Source organism: Schistocerca serialis, chromosome 8 (assembly GCF_023864345.2).
Source record: "Schistocerca serialis cubense isolate TAMUIC-IGC-003099 chromosome 8, iqSchSeri2.2, whole genome shotgun sequence".
Classification (NCBI taxonomy): Eukaryota; Metazoa; Arthropoda; class Insecta; order Orthoptera; family Acrididae; genus Schistocerca; species Schistocerca serialis.
This window is the reverse complement of record NC_064645.1, coordinates 324291972-324314622: the sequence shown is the minus strand read 5'-3', so window position 1 is coordinate 324314622 and position 22651 is coordinate 324291972. Positions and strand designations below refer to the sequence as shown.

The 22651-nt window shown below is 42.6% G+C and overlaps 1 protein-coding gene across 2 annotated transcripts in view; it reads left to right on the top strand.

The window, feature by feature from the left end:
* Positions 1-22651, top strand: part of LOC126416181 (protein lethal(2)denticleless) — a 54858-nt gene that overhangs the window by 9567 nt on the left and 22640 nt on the right. For both annotated transcript variants that reach the window (XM_050083762.1, XM_050083761.1), the window contains exons 2-6: positions 14228-14437; positions 14523-14711; positions 16341-16457; positions 18836-18962; positions 19042-19247. In XM_050083762.1, coding sequence (XP_049939719.1) covers positions 14431-14437; positions 14523-14711; positions 16341-16457; positions 18836-18962; positions 19042-19247 — 646 coding nt within the window. In that variant the 5' untranslated portion in view covers positions 14228-14430. The remainder of the gene's footprint in view (positions 1-14227; positions 14438-14522; positions 14712-16340; positions 16458-18835; positions 18963-19041; positions 19248-22651) is intronic.

The window sequence follows — 22651 nt, the reverse complement described above, 5'->3', positions numbered from 1 at the left end:
TGCCTCTCTAGATCTCATGGAGTAGGATCTTCCAGTCCTGCACCCTGTAGTAGTGAGTATTTGAAGGCTGGCACTCGGCAGTCGCCGAGGTGACACCTCTACTTTTTTTCCCTCCTCCCCTTTCCTCAATATGATTCTCCCTGAATGTAATGTTCATGGCCTTTGATTGAACAAATAGGATTAACAGCGGTTCTTAGAACCTCAGCAGCCACTTGCTCTCTGCCTGCAGTAAACAAAATTGTGTCCTAACAGCTGCTTTTAGCTCTTGCATTTCTTCCTGGTCCGTTTTGACCCCCCCCCTCCCCCCTCCCCTGAGGACGGCATTCCATCTCATGGGAGTCGTGCTGCTCAAACGGGATGATGTTCATATTCAACCCATCTCCCAAACTACCCGTCTTCAAGCTGTTGCCTACCCGTCTTCAAGCTGTTGCAAGTCGCCTGTTACTTCCTCACTTCATCTTTTCACTTTGTATTGTGTACATCCCTCCATCATTCGATGTCACTAGGACAGACTTCCTAGGAGCACCCTAGTTCCTTTCAGACTCCACGCACACACCTGTTTCCATTTGGACCTATCCTTCTGCACTGCCCAGCCTGCCCATTGTCTTGAGTGGTCTGTTCTCTCTAACACAAACTGGAGCGACCCTTTCCCATGTCTATCAATTTGCTGACTCCTACCCCACTTACATGAAAACTGCCAAATGGCAGCATACTAAAGCCGATTCGAGGCTTTACTCCTCCCTGATGACCAGGGAGAATATCTTACAAATGTTACCCTTATCACTGCAGAACGTTCCATTCCACGCACTTCCTCTTTACCATGCTGTGGCCCAGTCCCTTGGCGGTGCAATTCACATGCAGAGATGTGCTTTCCACCTTCTCAAACATAATCGTATGATGGCAAACTGCATTCATTATAAACACTTGTGTGCTGAGTGTTGTTGCATTCTTCGGGCTAGCAAAAAAGCTAGCTGAATTTAATTCTTTAGTCCTTTAATAGTTACACTCTCTCTTCCGTTGTGTGGGCCAACCTCCGACAGCTCTCTGGTACCAAGGTCTATTCCCCAAATTTCTGTCCTGACAGTGGAGTCACAGTGGACCCTCTTGTTATCTCCAACACCTTGGGCTGATATTTTGCGGAGATTTCGAGCTACTTCCACTATCACACTACCTTCCTCCTTTGGAAATGAACGGAGGAGGCTAGGGCGATACTCTTCTATTCTAAGAATTGTGAGTGCTACTATGCCATCTTTACTATGAGGGAACTAGGTCATACTCTCAGTTCATCCTGATCCTTTGCCCCGGGGCCAGACGATGTCCACATTCAGATGTTGCAGCACCTTTCTCTTGCAAGCAAGCACTTTCTGCTTCATATTTACAACTGCATCTGGGAAGAGGGCGCTTTTCCCAGACACTGGCATGAAGCCACTGTAATACCCATACGTAAGCTCAGTAAGGACAAACAACTTCCTTCCATGTTGTTTATAGGGCGGGCAACCACAGCCAAACTTCAACATTTTTTCAAAGAAAATTCCGCACTGGCTGTATGAATGATTTTTATTAAATCTGCGACTGGTTTTGCACCACTTATCAGTGCATCCTCGGCCAATATACGCTATTTATAACATAGTAACATTGGCTACAGGGCAATGTTCAACATTACTATGTTATAATTAGCGTATATTGCCTGAGGATGCACCGATAAGTGGTGCAAAACCGCTCACAGATTTAATAAAATTCATTCATACAGCCAGTGCGGAATCTTCCTTCCAGTTACCACCCCATTTCTCTCACCAGCTGTATTTGCGACATGATGGAATGTATGATTCATGCACGGCTGGTATGGTGACTCAAGCCATGCAATTTACTAACCAGTGCACAGTGTGGATTTCAAGCACTCCATTCTGCAGTTGACCATCTCCTCACTTTGTCCACCCATGTCATGAGTGGTTTTCTACGGAAATCCCAGACTGGCCATGTTTTTCAAATTGGGGAAAGCAAGTCCGCCATTTCCTGATGGAATGCCCTTTTTAAACTTATGTTCTTTTGTGTGTTTGCCATCTAAGTTATTGGTGCCGTCTGAGTTATCGACTTTTTTAGCAAATGATGCACGGGCTGTTGACCGGATTTACATTTTATCCATTGTAGCAATATGGTGAAGGACATTTAAGTTTAGTTCAGGACCTCTGTTTCTCTGTGGCATATTTGATAGACATTTCTCCACGTCACTGTTTTTAGCTGTCTTCTCTTCTGTTGATTGGGATTAACGTGTAGTTATTTTCTAACTCCTCTCTTTATCTTCATGTTCTATAGTTTTGACAAGGATGCGTATGACGCTAGTTGTATTTGCACTCTAAAACTAAACAAAGAGATTTTCATTGTCGTCATTCCATTCCGCAGCTGATAGTTGTCCTTATTCACAAATGTGAATTCATGTAATGTATTTAATAACGGCTGTCGTTGCCGCACATGCATACATGTCCAAAAGAAGTTTCCATCGTAATCAGGATAGCGCAGGCGCACTGCAATATTGTTTTTTTTTTCTGCCAGTACCAGACAAGCAACTGTGGACTACAGCTTATGACCTGTAAGGGAATGTTCATAATGGATTTACAAGTACGAGTTGCAGACGCATGGTTGACTACATGTAAATTTTTATCTGGCCATGAGTTGTGCACGAATAGCCAAATGGTAAGGCTACCGCTCGTGATAAGTGGGAAATCTGGGTTTGAGTGTCGGCCCGGCACAGATTTTCATTGTTGTCATTCCATTCTACAGATGATAGTTGTCATTCGCAAGTGTGAATTCATTGAATGTATTGGAGTAATAATGGCTGCTCTTGGCTTCACAGCATCCACTTGTTTTCTGCCTCCTGGAAACAAAATTGCATCCTCACGACTGCTTTGATCTTTCACAGTTCTTTCTGCTCTGCATTGACCTTCTCCCCCAAGGACGGCATTCCATCTCATGCGGAAGTCATGCTGCTCATCCAGGATGACGTTTATAGTTAAACCATCTCACTGAACACCGCTGCAAGCTGTTACAGTGTGCATTTTTCTTTCTCACTTCACCTTTTCTGTTTGTAATGTCTACATCCCTCCATCATTAAGTGTCACCAGGGCAGACTTCCTCCAGCTTATTGGTCAACTCCCTTCCCTTTTTTGCTGCTCGGTGACTTTAATGCGCACCATCCTCTTTGGGGCTCTTCAAGAACCTGTCTGAGAGGTTGGCTGACCTTCTCAATCAACTCAACCTCGTCTGCCGTAACACTGGAGCACCGATGTTCCTTTCAGACTCCACGCACACCTATTCCCATTTTGATCTCTCATTCTGCACTGCTCAGCTTGCCCGACATCTTGAGTGGCCCGCTGTCTCTAACGTGAGCGCGACCATTACCTGTGTGCTGTCTATTTGTGGACTCCAACCCCACCTACATGTAAACCCAATTGGCAGCTTTCTAAGGCCGACTGGAGGCTTTACTGCTCCCTGGCGACCTTTGATGAACAATATTCCCCCCAATTGTGCCAACCAGGCAGAATGCCTTACAGACACTAGCCTTATTGCTGCATAATGTTCCATTCCTTGTACTTCACCTTTGCCGCGCTATGTCCCGCTCCTTGGTGGACTGAGCCCTGCTGCGACACAATTTGTGGAGTGTTGTCCTCTTTGCTATTGCTATTAACCCTATTACACCCTGTCTCCTGCTGTGGCTCTCTGGTTCCCTTTTTATTGACGACTTTTCGATCATTGACGGACTTGTGTCCGTGTCGGCATCTTCAGCGATGTCTCAATCATCTTTACTCATGGAGCAACTACAATGGCTTTTGCTTTCCCATTGACGAAACCATTTGTATGAATTTCTGGTGATGCAATGGGTTTCTTTCACTGTATTTACATCTTGAGCCTTTGCTCTTCCGTTCACTGAAACTACGAATTTCCTGGGGCTCGTGCTTGATAGAAGACTTTCCTGGTCCTCCCACATGCCTTACATGGCCACCTGCTGCACCCAGTCCCTCAGTGTCCTGTGTGTCCTAAGTGGTACTTCCTGGGGAGCGGATCAGACCGCCCTCCTGTGTTTGTACCGCTTCCTTGTCCATTCAAAACTAGACTATGGGTGTTTTATTTATGCATCTGCATGTCCATCCTTCTTATGCCATCTAAATACAATCGACCATTGTGGAATCCTTTTGGCCACTGGTACCTTTTGCACTAGTTTAGTTGAAAGTTTCTATCCTTTGACTGCCAGTATGGGACGTGTCCCTCTTCCCTGTCACCTCCAGGAATTCGCTTTCAGCTATTGCTCCAGTGGCTTAACTTTGCACTACCTGCCACTTCCCCAATGCTTGTGAAGCTTCACCTTGGATTCGTGCAGTGGCCTGTGTTCATCTTGGATTCTATTTGCTTCCTAAGGAAATTACTCCAGGTTTGAAATATTGCTGTAAGTTTCTCGATCTTCACACTGAACGTAATGTAGCGATAGTACCTTTGTGTACACTGATGACTCTCGAACTGACCGTTGTTAGGTGTGCCTTCATCATTGGCACCAACGATTTTCGGTATCTGCTTCTGGAACACTGCTCAGTATTTACAGCAGAGCTTTTTGCTCTGTATCAGGTCATGCAGTACATCCAGCAACACAGGCTTTTCAATTGTGTCACCTGCTCCGATTCTCACAGTGCCCTTTGGAGTCTCTTTGTGGTGTACACAGTCCATCCCTTAGTGGTGGTGTCACTTCGGCACCACTACTGGTCTTCCCTTCACGAGAACAAGCTCCCCAGAATGAAACCTCTCCCAGTGGCTTGGTTGAACTGCTCTCAGCCCTCTCACCACGAGCAGATCATTTTAGCCAGGTTGCATAATGGGCTGTCTTGTTTTAGCCACTGCCATTTGTTAAGTGGTGGTTCTAACCACTTACATTCTAATTTATGTTTGCCACCTGAGTTATTGACTCCATTAGCGAATGACATGCAGGCTGTCGATTGCGTTTTGCTTTTTATCCATCATAGCAATTGGCGAATGGACCTTTCTCCAAGAGGAAGTCCTGGTTCTTAGCTCTCTTTCCTTCTATCGATTGGGCTTACCATTTAGTCATGTTTGTATTAGTGTTCTAAGGTTCAAACATAGAGGCGTATGCCCATTTTGTTTTTGCACCTCCTAAACCAAAACAAAACAAAATGAACAAGAGAGCCCCGGCCTCCGGTTTTAAACTGATTTTTTAATGTGTTTAACGTGGTTGGCTTTTCCTTTTTTATTTCTCTGGTCGGCCAACCACCGTCCCACTCTGTGTGCTTTTAGTTCGTTTTGTCTGGTCTTTGTCTCAGTTTCTCTTGTTCAGTGTCGTCTGTGCTCTGTTCTGTTACTCGTTTTTTTTATTCTCTGTGGGTGTTTTTTTAGTACTTGGACAAAGGGACCGATGACCGTAGCAGTCTGGTCCCTTTAATCCCCCAAACCAACCAACCAACCAACCAACCCCCCCCCCCCCCCCCTCCTCTCTCTCTCTCTCTCTCTCTCTCTCTCTCTCTCTCTCTCTCTCTCTCTCTCTCTTTCTCTCTCTCTCTCCAAATATTGCAGGTGCATAATCAATGTCTCACAAATAGTATCTCCTGAATTTTATAGGCAATTTAAGGAGCTCAGAGTAGCTTTGCGTAAAAGAGGAATGTTTGTTTAATACAATAGTGCAAAACTCGTCCGTTTTTATGAATCCTTCAGGTGTTACCATTTTGCAGTGGCACTCCTAAAATACCACTTGACAGCTGATGTTACTGTAGCAACTAAAACCTACACCTACAGCACATGTTAACTCTGCTGTTGCAGCTAAAAATGAAAAAGGTGTCTTGCTAAATGCCTCTAAGAATAGTAATGTTAACATAGAACCTCAGATAACCAAATATATCAACTTCGAATTGAATGTAAGCAACAAAGGTAGCGTACATTGCAAAATGGACATAGATGGAAATGAATTTGTGCGCCACATCTTTCCCAAATAAACTGGATGTGTGAGGGTTTTTCTGGTGCTGTAATTTCAGCAGGGATTACCTTTTTAAAAACTTCAGGACCTACTGCAAAGAGGAATAAAAGACTTTGTGTCCTAAATTGGAACTAAAACCTGAACCAGAACCTCTGCTCAATGACAGGATTCTGAGGAAGAATCTGACAATCTAGATATTCCAGAACCAAAGAAGAAGAGGCAAAAGTGCTGTTTGTGAATGATCTTGAACCCTCTGAGACACAAGCATGTTAAAAGTAGAACATCAAATCCTTTGGCGACCATAACTTATGGGATTTTAGTAATCTATTCTTGGAGGTTTTGTGAATTCAAAATTTTAAGTGGTTTTTGGTCCATTAATGGCTTCAGAATAAAAATTTGGTCAAGAAGATAACACAGAATTTTAAAAGCCAGTATTTTACCAAAAAGAAAGCTATGCTGGGTACACTAATTCTTTTTCAGTTTGGGGTCTATTTCCAGAATGACTTTTTCACTCTACAGTGCAGTGTGCACTGACATGAAACTTAATGGTAAGTTAAAACTGTGTGCCAGATGGAGACTCGAACTTGGGCCCCTTGTCTTTCACAGGCAAGTGCTCTACTGACTGAGCTACCCAAGCACGACTCACAACACATCTTCACAGCTTTATTTCCACCAGCACCTCATCTCCTACCCTCCAAACTTCACAGAAGTTGTCCTGTAAAACTAGCAGTTTGGAATGAAGGAGGTAAGGTACTGGCAAAAATAAAACTGTGAGGATGGGCCATGAGTCATGTTTGAGTAGCTCAATCGGTAGAGCACTTGCCCACAAAATGTAAAGGTCCTGAGTTCAAGTCTCAACCAAAAGTTTCCGTCTGCCAGATAGATTTTGAGGCCAATTTATTTGGTTCTCATCTTTTTTACACTATAATGTGCTATATACTTATCAGCCAGAATATAGCCACCTATCTAATAGCCTTGGGCATGGATAATATTGGCAATCTGTAATGGTACGGAAGGCATGAGGTCTCTGGAGGGAGTTGGCATCACATCTACACACACCTAATTTCTATAAATTCCAGGAGGGGGCAATGGGTTTCTGAAGCCATGTTCAATCACATCACAGACATGTTCGATAAGCTTCAGATCTGCCAAATTGGGGGCCAGCACATCAGTTGGATCTCACCACTGTGTTCCTTGAACTGCTCCATCACACTTACGGCCATGTGACATGGCCCATTATGTTGTGGAAAAATGCCACTGCCATTGGGAAACATGATAGTCGTGAAGGGTTACACATGTTCTGCAACCAGTCTCTTTGGCCATCATGGTGTCTTACACAAGCTCTGCTGGACCCATGGATGCCCATATGAATATTCCCCAGAGCAAAATGGAGTTGCCGCTGGCCTCTCTCTACCCCGCAGTACAGGTATCAAGGAGTTGTTCCCCTAGAAGGTGAAGAATTCGTACTCTCCTATCGCCATGATGAATAAGGTATCGGGATTCATCAGACCATGCAGTGCTCTGCCACTGCATCAGTGTCCAGTGCCGATGGCCCCATGTCTTTTGCAGTAATAGTTGCTGATGTCATGGTGTTAACATTGGCGCATGTATGGATCGTCAGCTTTGGAAGCCCATGGTTAGGGGTGTTTGGTGCACTGTGTGTTCAGATACTTATGTACACTGCCCAGCATTAAAGTCTGATGTTATTTCCACCACAATTTGCGACCTGTCCTGTTTTATGAGTCTGCCCTGCCTTCAACGGTTGGACGTGGTGTAACCTTGGTTTCACCACATATTGAAGACACTTGCCACAGCACTGCTCAAACATCCGACAAGTCGTACAGTTTGCGAAATGTTCGTACTGAGCCTCCAGGCCCTCACAATGTGGCCTCAGTCAAACTCAGATCACGCGCCTTCCCCACTCTACACACGAATAGTTACTCGGTCATTGATTTATCAATTTGCAGCCCAGGACTTCTCCCATCTATCCACTGGAGAGCACACGACGACCTCTGTGGTAGTGACCACTTCCCCATCTTCCTGTCACTGCCCCAGCGTCAGGCACATGGACGCTTTCTCAGATGGGCTTTGAACAAGGCGGACTGGGGAACTTTCACCTCTGGTGTCACCACTGAATCTCTCCCACATGGTAACATCGATGTGATGGTTGAGCAGGTGACAAGCACAATTGTTTCTGCGGCAGAAAACGCAATCCCTCACTCTTTAGGATGCCAGAGGCGCAAGGCAGTCACTTGGTGGTCGCCAGAAGTCGCTGAAGCAATTAAGGAGCATCGGTGAGCTTTAAAGCGGCATAAGCGGCACCCTTCCCTGGAGCACCTCATAGCCTTTAAACGGCTCCCTGCCTGTGTTCACTACCTTATTAAAACAATGAAGATGGAGTGTTGGGAGAGATATGTCTCCACCATTGGGTGCCACACGTCACCTTCCCAAGTCTGGGCAAAGATCAAACGTCTTTTTAGGTACCAGGCCTCAACAGCTGTCCGCGGTGTTACCATAAATGGCGAGCTATGTACCGATGCAAACGCGATTGCTGAGCACTTTGCTCGAGCCTCTGCTTTAGAGAATTACCCCCCAGCCTTTCGCATACTCAAACGGCGGCTGGCAGGGAATGTCCTCTCATTCACTACATGCTGCAGTGAATCCTAATATGCCCCATTTACAAGAGTGGGAGCTCCTCAGTGTCCTTGCACATTGCCCCGACAGAGCTACTGGGCCTGATCATATCCACAGCCAGATGATTAAACATCTCTCATCTGACTACAAGTGACATCTTCTCATCATCTTCAACCGGATCTGGTGTGATTGCATCTTTCCATCACAGTGGCGGGAGAGCACCATCATTCCGATGCTCAAACCCGGTAAAAACCCACTTGATGTGGATAGCTATCGGCCCATCAGCCTCACGAACGTTGTTTGTAAGCTGCTGGAACGTAAGGTATGTCTGCGGTTGGGTTGGGTCCTGGAGTCACGTGGCTTGCTGGCTCCATGCCGGGGTCGCTCTACTACTGATCATCTTGTGTCCATCGAGTCTGCCATCCGAACAGCCTTTTCCAGATGGCAACACCTGATTGCCATCTTTTTTCTCTTACGTAAAGCATATGACACGACTTGGCAACATCATATCCTTGCCACATTGTATGAGTGGGGTCTCCGGGGACCACTCCTGATTTTTATCCAAAACTTCCTGTCGCTCCGTACTTTCATTGTCCAAGTTGGTGACTCCCATAGTTCCATTCATATCCTGGAGAATGGAGTCCTGCAGGGCTCTGTATTGAGTGTTTCTCTATTTTTAGTGACCAGTAACAGTCTAGCAGCATCTGTCAGGCCCTCCGTCTCACCTTCTCTGTATGCAGACGACTTCTGCATTTCGTACTGCTGCTCCAGTACTGTTGTTGCTGAGCGGCACCTCCAGGGAGCCATCCACGAGGCACAGTCATGGGCTCTAGCTCACGGCTTCCAGTTTTCAGCCACAAAGTCGTGTTTCACGCACTTCTGTCGGTGTCATACCGTTCATCCGGAACCCACACTTTACCTTAATGACGATCCACTCACTGTAGTGAGGCATATCAATTCCTAGGCCTGGTTTTTGATGCTCGATTGACTTTGCTCCCTTATCTTCATCAGCTTAAGCAGAAGTGCTGGCAGAACTTCAATGCCCTCCATTGCTTTAGCAACACCAATTGGGGTGCAGATTGCTGTACACTGCTGCCCTTGTCCAATCCTGAATTGACTATGGGAGTGTGGTTTATGGTTTGACAGCGCCCTCAGCATTGCATTTACTCGACCCTGTGCACCACTGTGAGATTCGATTAGCGACAGGAGCTTTTAGGACGAGTCCAGTGACCAGAGTACTGGTGGAGGCTGGTGTCCCTCCACTGCAGATCAGACATACACAATTGCTTGCCAGTTATGCAGCACACATTCATATTTCCCCTGAGCATCCGAATTACCGTCTCCTTTTCCTGCCTGCGGCAGTCCATCTCCTGCAGTGGTGGCCCAGATTGGAGCTAACAATTGCTGTTCGTGTGCTGTCCCTTCTCTCCGAACTGGAGTCCTTCCCTTTACCGTCTCTACTTACCGTCTGTTCATGTACGCCTCCATGATGTGCGCTTCAGCCGCAGCTTCGTCTGGACCTTTTGCATGGCCCTAAGGACTCCGTTAACCCTGCCGCTCTCTGCTGTCACTTCCTCTCGATTCTTGACGTGTTCCGGGGCTCTGAAGTAGTTTACACCGACAGCTCAATGGGTGATGGTCACGTAGGCTTCGAATATGTTCATGGAGGACATATTGAGCAACACTCCTTGACAGTTGACTGCAGTGTTTTCACTGCAGAGTTGGCGGCCATGTCTCGTGCTCTTGAGTACATCCACTCATGCTCTGGCGAGTCATTTCTCCTGTGTACTGATTCATTGAGCAGCCTACAAGCTATCGACCAATGCTACCCTCGCCACCCTCTGGTAGTGTCCATTCAGGAGTCCATCTATGCCCTGGTACAGTCCCGCCGTTCCGTGGTGTTTGTGTGGACACCAGGACACGTCCGAATCCCCGACAACGAACTTGCCGACAGGCTGGCCAAACAGATGACGCAGAAACTGCTTCTGGAGATAGGCATCTCTGAAGCTGACCTGTGTTCTGTCTTACACCACAGGGTTTTCTGGCTTTGGGAGCTGGAATGGCATAACAGCACGCACAACAAACTGCGTGTCATTAAGGAGACTATGAATGTGTGGAAGTCTTCCATCCAGGCCTCTCGCAGGGAATCAGTTGTCCTCTGCCGGCTCCGCATTGGCTTCACATGGCTAACGCACGGTTACCTACTCTGTCGCAAGGACCCACCTCAGTGTCGGTGTGGCTCCCAAATGACAGTCATCCACCTCTTGCTGGACTGCCCACTTTTAGCCACTCTGCGGCAGATTTTTAACTTTCCCAGCACCCTGCCTTCGGTGTTGGGTGACAATGCCTCCACAGCAGCTTTAGTTTTATGTTTTATCTGTGAGATTGGGTTTTATATTTCTATGTAGGTTTTAGCGCATGTCCTTTGTCCCTCTGTATCCTCCACCCTAGTGCTTTTGGGGTGGAGGTTTTAATGTGTTGAAGAGTGGCTGGCTTCCCTTTTTATTCTTGTGGTAGGCCAGCCACTGTAATCTGCTTTCATGTTTTACTCTCTTCTGTTTCTAGCGTCTCTCTGTATTTTCTTGTCTTCTTTTGTTCCTTTTAGTGTTCGTTGCCTTCCCTTCGTTCTTTCCGTTTTGTGTTATACGTTTCGTCCGTTTTATTCTCACACTTGAGACGTTGTTGTATTATGAACAAGGGACCGATGACCTCGTAGTTTGGGTCCTTCTCCCGCCTTTAAACTAACCAACCAACCATATGTCTGACTAACAGTCATTTGTTGCCAGGTGACGCTGCTGTTGCTGGATGGGTTTATGTCGGTAGTAAGGCGGTGGTCATAATGTTCTTGCTGATCAGTGTAGGTCTGAAGGCATACACCGCTTAATGTGCAAGGTTAACTTAAAAAACGTTTAAGATTTAATAGAAACAAATGGAGAGTCATTGAATGTGATGAATACAGTATTGATTTCAACTGGGATGCTACTGATAAGAGGGCACTTTGGGGCGTTCATGATCAACTTTAGTTTGCTCTCCGCAGTAACGTTTCCAACCCCAACAGCAGTTAATGCACACTGATTTGTAATTTATTTCTAAATCCAACAGTCTTTCAATGGAAAGAAGTCTCCTCCATAATAAATGGCTTTCCTGACCATGATGGTTGGCTGACATCAACAAAGCATCCACATCAGCCAGGTTATTGATAAGAAGTACAGTTTCAAAGAGTCTTAAATGTTCATTCAGTAAAATCATTCAGTGAGAATGTACTGGACAAACAGTGGGAGAAAGGTTACCATGGACACATAGTAAACGAGGTATTTAATTATTTTAAGAAATATTTTTACAACAGTAGGAATCCCATTTTTCTTTGCAAGTAGTCAGAGGTAATTACAGTGAAAGCCAGTAGAAAGGGCAATGACATTTGGTTTTCCAAGTATCCTTGCCAAGAAGAAAGAGCATTATTGAACACAGAGGACTAACTCTAATAAAGATGTTTACCAATTCCGTCCAAGCAATATTGCTGAATTCTTTACCATGTCATCCAAAGATAAAATCCATGCACTACGTATGAAAAATATAAAATTCCAAGAACCAAGCCAAAGCGGTTTAGATTATCATTAAGCACAAAACAAACAAAAAAATGGACTAAGGCAAATGTACTCAGTTCCCTGACGACAGCCGTTGCCAGTCAGATGTTCGAGTAATGTCATTAGCTGTGAAATTAAGTGACTCTTTCCTAACAGCAAAAAATTTTACCAGTCTAAGCAGGTATGTTAGATTTATTCTGCAGATCTGGCATATACCACTAGCAGACATCAGCTGCCCCAACTGAACTGTGAATGAGGATGTAACTCACTGAATAGTAGCAACACTTTGGGCTGTGATTGTGTTTCAACCAAAGTAATGAAATACTGTTGTTTTGGCCACGTAGGATGTAGGAGTCACGTAGGAGTCTTTACAACAGAAGAAGTGTGTCACACTGATTCGTGTTAACTGCTAGTTTTGAACAGCAATTCATAGGCTTACTTGTTAGTAAGAGGAATGGATGTTCTATCCTGGCTAGCTTTGTTGTAAAATGTTGGTAGCCTGCTTAGTTGAGTGGGAAGTATTGTATCTGGTTTTACAAAGTGTCAGCTTTGACTTGTAACGTTAATGGTCAACATGAGCCATGCATTAAAATCTAATATACTTAAAATAGAAGCTGTAACAAAATTATAATTATTTTCCTGACTCCACTTCCACAGACTTCCCCAACTGAAAACCAAACTTTCATACTGTCCGAGAGACTAGCTATACTATGACTCACATGATATGAAGTCAGCTTTCTCAAAGTAAAAGAAATGTGAAAATTTGAACATTCACATAATGAGCCACTGATTTTATTCCTTCCTTTTTGCAGCACGATATCCAGCAGCGTAGGCAGACTCCTGGGCAGATGAGATATAAGACTTATTTTTGGATCTCCTAACAATATAAAGGGGATACTACACCTCGTTACGGACAGTCGTGGCTCAGGATTGCTGAGATTTATAACATCTCTTTTGAGTGGAGTAGCAATTACATCAGTCAGTCCATCTGTACTATTTCTGACTGCTATGTAGAAAATCAGTGGCATATTAAAAATCGAGATTTGGAGAATCTGCAATTGCTGAACATAGCTGTACAAACAAACAGAAAATATTCTTTGATGAAAGAAAAGTTTTGTCCCATGTTCCTTCATACTGGGATTCTGAAATTAAAGAGGCTGCAGAAATAAGAATGTGTGAGAACAACTTCAACCATGACAGCAGATACTATTTTAGTGGTGCATGGAAGTTAGCTCTCTGTGTAGAGAAGAGGCAGAGATATTCATTGCAATGTTCACACTTCTACAGGGGTGGTGACAGCACCAGCGCAGATGCTGACATTGCTCCTGATGAAGATGTTGGAGGTAATTGTTGAAAGCTTGCAGTTTTACCCTAAATTGATGCAGCAAGAAGTCTGAGAATGTTTTATATAACAGTGCCATCACAAAAGACTTCGTTCTATGACACCTTTAAACTTAACCTAATCCTCTGGCTACGCTGCAGATTGGCCTGCCTGAGGGAGTAGCTGAGCAGGGGGGGAGTTCTGTTCTATTTGCACATGGATGATGTCACACAGCCATAATTACCTCGCAGATCAAATATGACACCTGCTATCAGTAGGTTCAGTTGACTCAACTGTTTCTTTTGGTTTTTCCTCTTCGTTGTACATGTAATGGGCCAGTGTACTGTGTTGCAAGAACTGTGGTGTATTTGAAGAAATTTACATTCTAATGATATAGTTACATTTTGTTACATCTTTTGTGGTCGGAAATAAATATTGATGAAATTTACTATTGGTCATTGTGGGGCAGTAGGATGTTCAGTGAAGTAACAGGCATATCAGATAATAACGAGGTGATGTCATTGTAAAGGCTATTTTGTGCGGAATATGTGGCTTGAGTTTCATATGTTATTAGCATGTTTAATGTGTGATATTTTTACTATAACATTTATTGTAACAAAGTTTCATATTGTAATTGTTATTGCTTTTTGTGTTCATATTTTAATCTCCTAGGGAAGTTTTATTAAAGTAATATCTTTGAGTTTTTGTTTTGTTTCAAAGGGGCTTCTGTCGGTTATGACTTCGCTATTAAGCGTTTGAAGTGCTATGAAACAGGAGACTCTAGAGGCTCTTCTGCTGTTGTACCTCCTACATTTGCCTGCAGATTTTGTGGTGTAACTAACTATGAGTATCTTCTGGCATTGGCAGATGAAGATGGAAAGATTGCTATCCAGAACACAAGACTCAAATCCAAGAGTAATCTGATGGAAGGTATGCTGTGTCAGATTTCTTGCAGTTTATTATTGTTCTATTTTGTGAACTCATTTTTAAGAGTATATTGTCATTGTTTCCCCAGGATCACAAGCCCACAATAACGCAATATTTGACGTTGCTTGGATGGATGGGGAATTCAAATTGGTTAGTGTATCTGGAGACAACACTGCAGTTCTCTGGGATGTTTCCAACTCTCAGATGAAGGAAATTGGGAAATTTGAGTCTCACACTCGCAGTGTTAAGACAGTAACTTTCAAGCCAAAGGACAAAGGTTGGTTTAGAGAAAAAAATTGTTGCTGTTGTTGCAATAATAGTTGCATGTGGTTCTTCATGGAACATTGATTACTTAACAGTAATGGCACCATTAATCTGATGGTCTTTGAATCAAATAAAACTTGTTTTCTCTTTATGATTCCTCTCGAGGAACATTGTTTTTACGGTTTATGAATTAGGAGTCAAAATTACTGGCCATAATGTACCTTCACGAGGTAAAATGTGTAGCACATCCAATAGATATACGTAAAAGTGACCAGAGGCAAATTATCTTGCTGTTGTGGTTGGTGTTATAATAGAATAATGAAATTCCTTTGTTTACTGTTGATAACTTGGAGATGGCATGGTGATACAAAATTTCTTTGAGAACACTTTGACCCCCTTGACCAAAATTCTGGATTCGACTCTGTAAGTGGCACACTATCCTATTGCTTTCTTGGGGAGGAGAGGTTGGAGAAGGTAAAAAAGGAATGATAAGTGGCTCAGATCCCTGATGAAAGGATGTACCTGTAGTGAGGGAGAGGGTAGGCAAAGTAATATGGTTTGTTAGATCCTCTCAGCTTAGATAATCAGTGGTGTCATTTATGCGGTGAATGAAGCATACCAGCAGCAGAAATATTAGATTTCACGTAAAGCAAAACTATTTCTGAACTGACACTCTTATCAGATCAAAAATATATTAACTTACAAGTTAGTCAGGGACAAACATTAGGACCAATACTGTTCTGCATATGCATCATTTCCAGTGAACATCAGAAAAGAAACAAAATTCTTCTTGTGGATTACAGCTTTTGTCAAAAGGCAAGAATTTTGATAAAGGAAACACACACACACACACACACACACACACCAGATATTCTATGAAATGTAAAATTGTGCACTTTACAAAACCCAAAAACCTGATATATCAAGACTGTAGTGTCAGTGAGTCACACATGGAATCAGTCAATTCGTACAAATACCTGGTCTAATAATGTGTGAAGCTATGAAAGAGAATAATCATATAGATTTAGTAGGTAAAGAAGATGGCCACCTGTGAATAGTTGGTTGGATACTATAAGCCTATAAGCTTAAAAACAGTTGTGCAACCCATACTACAATATTGTTGATGTATGTGGGACACTTACCAAATAAGATGAACAGGGGTTGTAGAATGCATACAAAGATGGGCAGACTGAGGCGTTATTCCCATAGGGACCATGAAGACAAGATTACACTAATTGCATTGTGTACAGAGGCAGTTAATGAGTGCTCCATATGTGAATATGATGGGGAGAAACCCTACCACGTGGTACAGTGGGAATTTTTGTGCTGTGCACTTCATAGGGTTGCAGATTACAGACATAAGATGATGTCCCATGTCAGTCAGTTGTTTTTTCTTGCAACATTGAAAAAAGTAGTACTAGGTCAGCATAGTGTACTGGAGAGCTTCTATAGCACTTGTAAAGTAGAATTGAAGTTGTAAAGGTGAGCCAGGAGTGCGATAGATCGCTCATAACAGTACCTATGAAAGCTAAAGGCCCACATCAGAGTTCCATATTGATACACTGTTTTGGTCTGTCAGGATGTTTCATGGTTCGCTTAAGTTCTTAAAAATATTTACATAATGTTATTTTTTGTTGTACAGCAATTTTTGCTACTGGAGGAAGAGATGGAATGATCATGATATGGGATGCACGCACAGCCAGTGGATCTCGTCAGTGTAAACCTGATAATTACATATCAAATAGCCATCATCTACCAGGTACTTGCTTTTTCCAATTATACTTTCCAGTTCTGATGTGTAAATATGACAATTCCCAACTGCTGATGTGTCATTAGAGTTAACTGCATAAACATATTTACATTAATATTTCAAATACACCCAGAAATGAAATAAGTGTAGGTCCCAAAAAGCGCACAGAAAAACCTCAGCCGTTATCAAGTGTCATAGCATTTGTCAGCATCTTGTTGCTGTATGTAAAGTAGTATGTGTGTGTGTGTGTGTGTGTGTGTGTGTGTGTGTGTGTGTGTGTGTGTGTGTGTGTGTGTGTGTGAGAGAGAGAGAGAGAGAGAGAGAGAGAGAGAGAGAGAGAGAGATAGTGGACTTTATTATTGTAACAATATTATGGAAAAGAAAGTTGCTACTCACCATATAGCGAAGATGCCGAGTCACAGATAGGCACAACAAAAAGACTCACAATGATAGCTTTCGGCCATTAAGGCCTTCGTCAACAACACACACACACACACACACACACACACACACACACTCTCTCTCTCTCTCTCTCTCTCTCTCTCTCACACACACACACACACACACACACACACACACACACACACACACTGCCAATCTCTCTCTCTCTCTCTCATGCAAATGCAACTCACCACACCAACTGCAGTCTAAGGTAACTGAAACTGGTTTGTCTTTTTGTTGTGCCTATCTGCGACTCAGCATCTCCGTTATATGGTGAGTAGCAACTTTCCTTTTCTTAATGTTGTCACATTCCATCCTGGATTTTCCATTGTTGGATTTTATTATTGATGTTTAATCCTATGGCGAACACCTAGAACTTTGTGTGGCTACTTGTTATTGTGTGGCTACTTGTTCTGGTTGAATGGTCATGTTGGAAGTTATACAGACATCGGCATAACTCTTTGACACCATCAGAGCACATGGACCCTCTTGCCGGGCACTGAAGTAGCTGTCGGTATACATTGCTGTTGCGCATTTGCTGTGGAAAATCTTCTAGAAACTGCATAAGTATAACTTATCAGCTTGCACCGCTTTAATTGATTTTGTAAATCTGTTGGACAGTGAAACATTATCTCAGGTATAGCAGAAAAGTATTTCCTGCAGGGTATCACAAGTTAAGTGAGAACATGGGCTGAATAATTGAAGGCCGTTGTTATGAGTGTTCACTCCCATTTACTTGTCTATGATATATTGAGACCATTGTAGTTAAATGGTGGACGTAGTTTACCTACATTGTTTAAAATTAATTACATTATTCTAGGTATGATTTGTTTCACCAATAATCAAGTAATATTGAGTAAATTGGAGGAAGCTTAACAGAACAGGAGTACTAGCATAAGTAAAATTTAATTGTTTTTATGACTAACATTGAGATTATAACAGTCAAAGGAAGCAAATTTATTTGGCCAAAGATGATTATTAAGTCTAACAGAACAGCTCAACCATTTCAGATACTTCGGATTGGTTAATAGTTTTGCAATAAAGAGACACATGGCTTAAAATCTTTTGATGTGTTAGGGACACAATCAAGAAGAGCTTTGAAACAAGCAGATGAGAATAATGCTCAAATTTATGAGAGTGATTATAGTGCCAGTGTTACTGTTATGTGAGTGAACATTAGACATGAATAAAACAGGTCAGAAGAGTACAGAGAAGAGATTCCTTAGAAGTGTCATAGGATGCTTATTTCTGCATCTGGGAAATGAAGATATCAAGTAGGGACTTCATGTACCACTATCATTTACTACATTGCTGTGCCAGTTGTGAATGATCCTTGGGAGGAAGACTTTTCAATAAATCTTAGCTATCAGTTATGTGAAAGACAGCATTTACCAATATCTGCTACACTGCTGCTGTGTTCTGTAATGTTATGATCACTAAGGTTGGCAGAGACATGTAACTCTTTGTTGGTTGGTTGGTTGGTTTGGGGAAGGAGACCAGACAGCGTGGTCATCGGTCTCATCGGATAAGGGAAGAATGGGGAAGGAAGTCGGCTGTGCCCTTTCAGAGGAACCATCCCGGCATTTGCCTGGAGTGATTTAGGGAAATCACGGAAAACCTAAATCAGGATGGCCGGATGCAGGATTGAACCGTCGTCCTCCCGAATGCGAGTCCAGTGTCTAACCACTGCGCCACCTCGCTCGGTTAACCCTTTGTGCTTGAAGGTTCAGACTCTTACTGATTCAAAGTAATGGAGTGGATGTATCAAGAGATAATGTGTCCATTTTAATGTTGCTGTCAGCTTATTTTATTTTATTTCTGTTGTATGAAATTTTTTGCTGTAGACCTTATCAGTAAATTTAAAGAGACTCCTATGAATTTAAAACTAGTTCTCTCATTATATAATATTATTGTTTTTCAACTTAATAAAATTTAAATACCAACAGGTCTTGTAGCAGGTACTGCTTCAAAATGTCGGAGGACTAAGTGTCTCCTGCCATCACGTGCAGATAGTGTCACAGGACTTGTATTTCAAGACGAAAATACATTAATATCATGTGGAGCTGGAGATGGGTTAGTTAATTTACTGTAAATACTTAAAATAAAATGTCACATTATAGTCTAGTGTTTAATACCTTTACCTTTTCCACAGACAAATAAAAATTTGGGATTTACGAAAGAATTATTCAGCATATAAGAGGGATCCTTTACCAAAACTACATTTACCATATGCTGGAGGAACATCAAAAAATGGATTTACAGATCTGCTGCTTGATCCTGGCAATGTGAGACTATATGCGAGTTGCATGGATAGCACAGTTTACTGCTACAATGTTTCTACTTATGAGAAACAACCAGGTAAAAAATATTATCTACCTTTCAGTTCCTGCATGATTAGAAGCATTTTTGGTTGTATATTTCTGATGATTTTGTACAGTCATGGTATTGCAGAAGCTTGGATAGAAGAGGCATTTTGCACTTAGTTGGCACATATTGTGGAAGTTAGTGTATGTTTTAGTGTCTCATCAGAAACATGTTATCCTTTCAGAATCGTTGATTTGAATGATTCTGAAAAAAGATGGGCTGTGGAAATTTCAATACCATAAAGAAAGTATTCATATTAATTTGAAATATAGAGGCTGATCTAAACAGATTAATGAATTAAAAAATGGAAAAGCCAGGATGGAGTGACATTAATAATATGAAAGGAAGAGATTGCTACTCACCATATACAGAAAGTGCGTTGAGTCGTGGACGGGCACAGTGAAAAGATGGTACACATTTAAGCTTTTGGCCAAAAGACCTTGCAAAATAGAACACACACACACACACACACACACACACACACACATTGTTTCTGGACCTTGCAAAATAGAACACACACACACACACACACACACACACACACACACACACACACACACACACACACACACACACACATTGTTTCTGGCCACTGAGGCTCAACAATGGACTGAAACTGCACCTGATGGGAGTAGCAATATCACATGGATGGTGGGGATAAGGAAAAGGCAGGGCATGGGATGGGGAACGGGAGGGATAGCAGGATAGGGGTGGGGGAGTGTGTAGTGCAGCTGGTAGGAACATGCAGAGACGTGGTGGGGAAGAGAGTAGGCCTGCTAGGTGCAGTTGGGGGGGGGGGGGGGGCAGAAAAGGAGATAAGAAAGAAGTAAATAAAGGGGAAAAAAGATTAGTGGGTGTGTTAGTGGAATATAGAAGACTGTGTAGTGCTGGAATGGGAGCGGGGAAGGGAATAGATAGGTGGAGGACAGGGACTAGTGACAGTTGAGGCCTTGGGGGTTACAGGAACATGGGATATATTGCTGGGAGAGTTCACACGTGCAATTTGGAAAAGCTATGGTGGTAGGAAGGCTCCAGATGGCATGGGCTTTGAAGACATTGTGTTGGGCAGCTTGTTCAACAACTAGGTGGCAGTGCTGTCTCTTAGCCACAGTATGTCAATGGCTAGTCATATTGGAAGACAGCTTGTTTATTGTCATGGCTATGTAGAAAGCAGAACAGTTATTGCAGCTTACTTTGTAGATCAGATGACTGCTTTCACAGGTAGCTCTGTGTTTGATGGGATAGGAGATGCCTGTAATTGGACTGGAGTAAGTGGTGGTGGGAAGTTGTATGGATAGGTCTTGCAACTAGTTCTACTGGAGGGGAATACCCCTGTGGGATGGGTGGGAAGGGTAGTGGATGGGATATTCCTCAGTTAAGTAGGATAGTCCAAAGCATGGCGGAGAAAGTCGTTCAGGTGCTCCAGTTGTGGGTCAGAGGGGAGGACTCATTTGTGGCCAGATAGTGGATGTGCGGGAGGTGGTAGGTGGTGGGAGAGACACGGCACAGGGAATCTGTTTCTCAACAAGGTTGGGAGGGTAATTTTGGTCTTTGAAGGCCTCAGTGATATCCTTGGTATATTTGAAGAGTAACTCGTGACTACAGATGTGACAACCACGTGTGGCTAGGCTGTACGGAAAGGACACACACACCTCATCAAGCAATATTTAGGATATCAATAGAATGTTTTCTTTTTATTGTTGTTTTGTACCAGTCATCAACAAAGAATTAAATTACTTTTGCCTTTATAAAATTGCGGAAAATGATAACATTGCAGTTTCAATTCAAGTCTGTCAGAACATCACTAGAGTTAACAAAACTGTCAGAAAAATTGTTCAGTATGTAATCCCAGTCTGCTTTCTGAAACACACTCAGGAAACTGCAAGCCAGAAAGTACTGTAATGAGAGATTGTTTGCTTACAATAACTTTCATAAATGGACAGAGCAGGCTGTTTTAAAAAGAAAAGAAAACTTCTGAAGTAATTTAAAGTAACTGTCGAACAAAATATTTTTAGGGATAAAAATTTAGTGAGTTTCACACAATTGCCAGTAAATTACAGTGACTTGCTCTAACCTCTACTCATGCCTGCCTCTCCATTCCCACTGTTGCATCAGTTTGTCAAGAAGATGACAAGAAAAACTTTTTTCTCTACTGCAGTTTGAAATGGGTGAGCCTTGTACTACCCAGTAGTCAGTGTTAACAAACAGATTAGTCGTAAAGTCTGTGGAAAAGAAATTTGACAGACTTTTTTTGTTATTTCGATGATGTAGAGTGCATATGACAAAGTTCCCTTATCAGGAGAGTAAAGTACAGATGATCACCCCTGCTGTTGAGTGTTGTGGTGATGTCTGATGTCTACATAGCAAGTTAATAGGATTCAATTACTAAAGGCCCTCCACATTAGTGATAAGGTTCACCATTTAGACTTTTGTAGTTTTATCCTCAACAGGAGAGCATGGAAGACTCTTATTTCCTGTCACAATTGTTGTTCAGTGATAGGCAACTTTCCATTTAATGCCTTTAGACTGAACCTGCAGCAGCAGTTAACCAGGTGAATGGCAACTGATTGGTGCTCATGCTGTGCATAAAGATTCACACCTACCATTGTGCTTCCTGCGCTCTGTTGGTATCCACGTAGACTGCACAAGAAACGGTCTTTGCGTTGTGCTACCATGTAGTTTTTAATTATGAACTATCTGTATTTCACAACAGAGCTTTCTTTGATGCCACACTTTGTTGAGTGTCATGCTGGTTTGGCCGCTACCTGTACTTCGTTGCCCTCTACATAGTTTTGACATGGCGAATTTTGATGATGCTTTTTTGAATGCACTGGGAGAAGGAATTGATGATTCCAGGAGAACTCGAATTTCTGATACTGATCCAGATTTCTGTGGGGTTGAATGGTCAGGTAAATAATAAGTAAAATAAAATAATGTAGTGAAGTGTTTGAAATATTTTATCACTTGAATAAACATTTGTAAAACAATTCTGGTAATAAAAAGTATTATAAATTAATTGTAGATGAGAAAGATTGTTGAACCTTCAATTTCAAAACTGTTATTGTCAAAGAGACTTGAGACAGCGGATGAGAAATTTGTATTGTGTACAACAACTTCCCACCTCCTGCTCCCTCTTTTTCAGGAAAGGCTCATGTGAAGGCACCACTTGATAGCTTGATTATATTTCATTGTTTATGCCAGGTGAAATAATAAAATCAGCTGTAATCATTCACATTTCCCTTGGGAAAAAGCCAAACATCAGCGGCTATTAGTCAAAAGCATCAACAGTTAAACTGTGATAGGTTCCAAGCAGTTTGAACTTGGACCTCATCAACAATGGAAAAATATGTTCCTTGTAAGCAGCCTAATCTGGACCCATTGTTCAAAACTCACCCAAT